Source organism: Sinocyclocheilus anshuiensis, unplaced genomic scaffold (genome assembly GCF_001515605.1).
Source record: "Sinocyclocheilus anshuiensis isolate Anshui unplaced genomic scaffold, SAMN03320099.WGS_v1.1 scaffold63, whole genome shotgun sequence".
Lineage (NCBI taxonomy): Eukaryota > Metazoa > Chordata > Actinopteri > Cypriniformes > Cyprinidae > Sinocyclocheilus > Sinocyclocheilus anshuiensis.
Window position 1 is genome coordinate 5555141 of NW_015552625.1, and position 6354 is coordinate 5561494.

At 41.8% G+C, this 6354-nt stretch overlaps 1 protein-coding gene across 3 annotated transcripts in view; it reads left to right on the forward strand.

The window, feature by feature from the left end:
- The window catches only part of lingo2b (leucine rich repeat and Ig domain containing 2b), a 15171-nt gene extending 10361 nt beyond the window's left edge, over positions 1-4810 (forward strand). For 2 of the 3 annotated variants that reach the window (XM_016457954.1, XM_016457955.1), the window contains exon 2: positions 2270-4810. In XM_016457954.1, coding sequence (XP_016313440.1) covers positions 2276-4099 — 1824 coding nt within the window. In that variant the 5' untranslated portion in view covers positions 2270-2275 and the 3' untranslated portion in view covers positions 4100-4810. Of the gene's footprint in view, positions 1-1586; positions 1784-2269 lie in introns of those variants that run through there. The other variant, XM_016457953.1, reaches the window with a different exon arrangement.
- The last annotated feature ends 1544 nt before the right edge of the window (positions 4811-6354 follow it).

Genomic DNA, 6354 nt, shown 5'->3' on the forward strand with positions numbered 1-6354 from the left:
GTGAAAGCCGATCCGGCGATCCACAGCGCGAAGTTGATGTATTTCCTCAGCGACCAGCACGGATCAGCTCTAGGCATATCGTCCTAAAGTAGTTTCGCTTTCACAACGAAACACACAGCGCCTTAACATGGCGGCGGCAGCAACAATACTACAGCGAGAATAAAAGTTACGCCTTCTTTCTTTGCGTGAACATTTGGGTGGCGTTATGCAAATCTTCCCACATCGTGACGTAGACATGTGGGGGCGGGTTAGAACGAGCCGTTTTAGGTAGGCGTGGTTGACTCTTAACTTTTATAAAGAATATCTCTTTGGATTTGAGACTTTAGTCTTTGCAATTTTACAGATCTTCTTTATGCACCAAGAGCTTGTAACACTTCAAAGAGCAAGGAAAAATGTAAAAATCGCATCATATGACCCCTTTAACGAGTTTCGGCATTTAAATGCATTAGGTACATTTTTAAATGTGATTTGCACTAGGTTTATACAAGGAATTGTAAGGAAAATTGTTGTAATAATGCATGGTAGATTATTATTGACGTAGTAAAGCCACGTCTAAATTATACATCAGAGGGAAATTAGGCACAAGGTTTATTCCATGCATGCAGGTCAATCTGTTGCTATATCGGTTATGAGAGCACTCCATGGTGGCTTGCCAGTTCACTGAAAATTGTCTGCCCCATTTTTTCAGCCCAAGATTATGACCATTTCTCTTTATGGTCATTTTAGAGCAATAATGGAAACAGATGCCTTTATGGTTCTGTTCTATTAATAATTAATTGAGAATACGTGCATGTAACTTTTCCACATATTATGCCCTTTGATAATTATGTTTTCAAAGCTCACGTATCTTTCATAATAACGAGAAACGCATCATCTTGAAGTATGCAACAGTGTGCATCATGTCTAAGGGAGTATTTAAAATATTAAAGAACAGCCTAGAAGTGAGAAACATAAAGAGATGTTTATAATCAGAGCTGCTGGGATGTTGTAAAATGTAATAATCCATTCGAAAGCCGACTTCAGATTTTACGATGGAGACATTCATTTTTAATTACAAGACTAAATGACGGTATTTTAGATGCAGGTTTAAATGATGCATTCTCATGCAAGATAGATACATCAGAAAATGTAAAAGCTCCCTTGCTGGTGATTCTTATCCGAGAGGCTGTCTGTTCGATTTTTATATTGTCTGAAATAAGGGGTGTATTTCAACCCATTTCATGTTGGTAGGAAAGTCAATCAATAGATAATAATAGATAAGATATCCAAAGGTAAATTGTCATTATATAAAAATACACAATTACAAAAATCTCCTTTTGTCTCTAATATTGTTGTGCCTTTTTCTGATTTTATATTGTATGCCTATTTTATTGTCTTACAGTTAAGTGTTCACTCCCTCATCTTCCCCAATTACCTGGTGATTTCACAGACATAAAACATTTAGACAGACATGGTTAAAATCAGTTTTCGTATCTAATCTAAATGACACATTTGTGATCAGAGCCTAACAGACCTGTGGAATGCCTGCCTTTTGCTTTCCTCCATTATTGATTTCAATTGGCAAAGCAGGACTTTTGCCAAGGGAGCATGGGGTTTCCATGGTTATGGCATGTTTGGAGATGTCTTTCTGAAAGCAGGTTTTGTGTGTGTGTGTGTGTGTGTGTGTGCATATGAGAGACAGAGAAAGAGACGATCGATACATCACCATCAGCTAGAATCAGCAGAGGTCTTGCACAGAGGAGGTGTTGGGAAATTGGGATGGAACAAAGGACATGACGTGCATGTATGTGCATTACAGGGGTCATTCTACTAAACACAGGCTTATTTGTGTCCCTCACGCTGTACACATACTGCATGTAAAGAAATACATGCAAACTTTTACTATCAAACATTTTTATAAACACATTAAAAAATTAAAAAATTTTAATCTGGATGTTAACTGAAATCGTATTTTGTTTTGTCCCCCTCAGTAACTATTGTTTTTATTTTTAATTTCTGGAATCACAAACTGAACGGTGCTCTTTTATTATATCAATACACCCAGTTCCTCTTAATAAATAAATAAATATATAAAAATAAATACATTTAAAAATAAGCCTATATTACAGCTGATAATTTTAATTTAAAATGACCTTGTAGAATTACCGATTTTGTACAATGACCTATAGTCTCAAGAGTGTATGTATGTGGCTGTTTACATTACCTTGAGTGACTAACCATGCAGCCATCACTCTCATCTATATCATATTTCTCTGTTTTCTCTCTGTAGGTGGCCATGCTGTTCTCTCCGCTCTCTTGTGCTCTGGGGCTCTCCCTCCTGCCACTCCTCCTGTTTCAGTGCCCCGCCCACGCCTGCCCTGCCCGCTGCGAGTGCTCTGTGCCCACGCGTTCTGTGTCATGCCATCGCAGGCGGTTAGCGCAGGTGCCTGAAGGCATCCCTATAGAGACAAGGGCATTGGACCTCAGTAAAAACCGGCTGCGCATTGTGACGCCACAGAACTTCTCCTCGCTGCTGTTGCTGGAGGAGCTGGACCTCAGCAACAACCTGTTGTCATCTGTGGAAACTGGCAGCTTCCGCGCTCAGCCGCGGCTACGCTCACTCCGACTTCGCAGCAATCAGCTGACTCTGCTGCCGCGCGGAGCGCTGGCTGGCCTCAGCGAGCTCACTTTGCTGGATGTCAGTCAAAACCGTCTTGTTATTCTGCTGGACTACGGTTTTGAGGAGCAGCGGAGGCTTCGGGTACTAGAGCTGAGTGATAATGAGCTAGTGTTTATCGCCCCAAGGGCCTTCAGCGGCCTGGCGTCCCTGCGCTCTCTAACGCTGCAGCGATGCAACCTGAGCACAGTGCCCACACATGCTCTCGCACATCTGCACGGTCTAACCAGCCTGCGATTGCGGGACTTGGGCATCGTGGAGCTTCAGGCACACACATTTAAGGGTCTACCACGACTGAAACACCTTGAAGTTGACCGCTGGCCTTTGTTAGAAGGGTTTCCGACCGCCGCTTTGCAGGGGCTGAACCTCAGCACACTCTCCATTACCCACACCAACTTGACGTCCGTGCCAGTGGTGACACATCTGCTGTATCTAACGCATCTCAACCTGTCTTACAGCCGTATACGTGTCCTGCCAGCAGGATGGTTGAGGGGAATGGACCGGCTGGAAGTTGTACGTGTGCGACAGTCTAACCTGCTCAGTGTGGAACCTCAAGCCTTTCAAGGAGCCTCCTCGCTGCGCCTTCTTGACCTTTGTTACAACCGTCTCTCTACGCTCGAGAGGAGTGTTTTTCATGCTTCTGAGGCCCTGCAGACTCTTCTGATTGGCCAGAACCCGTTAGTGTGCGACTGTCGTCTACGCTGGCTCCTGGTGAGGACTCCACCTTTGCTGTATGGTGATGTTCAACCTGAATGTAGTGCTCCTGCTCCCTTGGCTGGGAAGCCTCTTAGGGACCTGGTGGAACCTAAAATCTCTCGCTACGTTATCTGCACCAAGCCCAGGGTTGTCTCAATGGCAACTTACCCAGCACAGGCAGAAGAAGGACAGAGAGCTTGGCTATACTGCAGTGCGGACGGGGCTCCACCACCTTCTGTGTCATGGCTGACACCGCATAGGCGGCACATTACCACAAAGAGTACGGGAAGAATGGTGGTCCACACTAATGGCTCGTTGGAGTTCCGCATGGCAGAGCCTCAGGATAGCGGCATGTACGTGTGCGTGGCATCGAACCCAGCGGGAAATGCCACTCTGTCCATCACTGTTGCTGTTAAAAGCTCAGGAATCAGGGATAGAGCCCTTTACGCCAACCGCAGCTTTCTGTTTGACTCCGACTACAACAGTTCCCTGATAAATGGCACGGAAGAGTACACCATCAGGGTGGTGCTGGACTTCACCACCATCCTGGTCTCCACAGCAATGGGCTGCCTCAGCTTCCTGGGTGTCGTCTTGTTCTGTTTCTTGTTGTTGTTTGCATGGAGCCGTGGCAAAGGGAAGCACAGAGGTAGCGTGGACATTCAGTACGTTCCACGAAAACGGAAAGGCGCAAACTCAGAACTTACAGAAACAAGTGGGCCCAGACGAGTCAACATGAAGATGATCTAAACTTTTTAAATGGCCGAGGATTTCACGGGTTGCATGGTTGCGTATGCGTGTCTGTTGGACTTTGTGAGTCTTTGGGTATATGTGCTGCAAAAGATGCAGAGGATGTATTTAATCATGAGAGTTTACATGTGGTATCCCAATGAAAAAAAGAAAGAAAAAGAAAAACGCCAAACCATATAATGCGCGTCTTCTGCGATGCTTCGTCTGTGGAAAGCATTATTTGGACAGTGCAGATGTGATTAAATTCAAGTTGTTGTATATATTTCATATTTGTGGGAAAGAATGGTATATTTCTATATATATATATATATGAATATATCTATTTACAGATACATTACAATTACCTTTCAAAACGCTGCAAAAACTCAAGTTGTCTTCCCCAATAAGCAAAGTATCTACTGGAAAAAGCCTCGGCAGTGCTGTGTTGTGAAGTGTTTGGTTTTGCTCAGAATTCCTGTTCTCCTGGGACATCCTCTTCTTAGCAGAACCTCCGGGGGAAGCGGAGAGTTTCCTGCCATTTTGTTGTAAAGATGTTAAAATGCAAGAAGCCGTTTGACATGGTGGGTTCCAGGGGCTGTATTTGTGACTCAGTGGAAGTCTGTGGAACTGTGTGAAAATGTTCTTTTCTTTTCTTATGTTCTGTCAAATGCTGCTCAAATGTTTTTACATACTAAATATCTGGTTATATTTTCCAAAGAAAATAAATATAAATCGTACAGCTTGATAAGTGTTACTGTAATCTCAAATCGTATTCTTGCCCGTCTCAAGTGTTTCCTGTGGCACAAAACACACTAAATAGATATGAACCTACACCTTGTTAGCCTTATTGCTTTCGGTGCTTCTTATATATATATATTAATCTCTTTATTAACTTAACTTAATCTCTTTATGGTGGAAAGTCACCCAATTTTGCATGCAGGATATTTCTGTTGCAAAATTTTTCAATAATCTCAATTAGGGGATAGATTATCGCTGTGGTAGCTTAGCAACAAGCATATTAAAATGTAAAATATAAAAGCTAAGTGCTGTTGGTCAGTTGAACTTGAAATTTCTTTGTCATAAATTGTCTTTGTTTTATATTTTTGGTAAAATTTGGCATCTCACTAAATAACAAAGGACAACTAAAAAGGACAGCTCAAGTAGTTGTGACTAAATTTCTTCAAGCAAACATATAAATAGCAAACATTCCATTATAGTATAGTAGATGTCTTGGTAGTGACATGCATGAAATGGACTTATATTTGTCCCTGTCTGCTTCCTTTGACGTCACAGCTCAGGATAGACACTAGTGAAGGGTTTGGGATTGTGCATGTACTACATAGTGTGATCAACAAATCAATGTTGTCATGATGTCATTTTCCTACTTCTCCAGGGTAGAAAAAAAAAAAACTGGCTCAAAAAACGGTATCCAGAACTGAGTTCCCATGAGCAAGGATGGCAGACTTTAAATTGCATACTTCCAGGTGGTCACATGCCAGGCAAGCACTTGCCATTGAAATGAATAGAAACTGATAGCTTTCTCTGTGTATTATTGACCTCCTTGATTTAGGTGTACAAGCACAAAGCTGCTGAAGCTCTATAGATTTTTACGTAATACAGTTAATCTAAATTAGAATATTCTTGGAATATTTTACATTGCTTCTCTGAGTGAGTTCATGTCCATTAATTTCAAACAAATTATGGGTGAAACTCACACTCATTTGTCTAATATCTGTAGTAAATTCATACTATATTTCTTTTGCTGTACTGAATACAAAGGACTCCTCATCTTTTGATAAATGTTTGATAGCTTTTTAATACACAAAGGCCTAAGCTGTGTTGGTTTGTTTTTCTCTAGTGTCATATGCGATATGATCCCTTGTTCTACAATGTCTTTAAAAGTGTAATTTTTAAAGGGGTGGTTCATTGTGATTTCACTTTTTTAACGTTAGTTAGTGTGTAATGTTGCTGTTAGAGGTCTGCATTCCCGCGGCTAACTAACGTCGGTAACTCTGGTGTAATTTGAACGGGAGCGGGCGATCTAACAATTTCCCGTTTATACGACCCTCCGACAGAACAGGCAGGTTGTCGATGAGTGACAGAGCAGAATAAGGATGGAGCAAAGTGTGGATGCACTGTCCTTGAAGGACATTCAACTCGGTTTTGTTTATATTTAGCTTAGCCTATAATTTTAAATGAAAGGTGTCGTATTTATTTATTTTTCTCTGCAACACTTTTCCTACTGTGTTAACAGAAAAATGTCAAACGAATTTAGT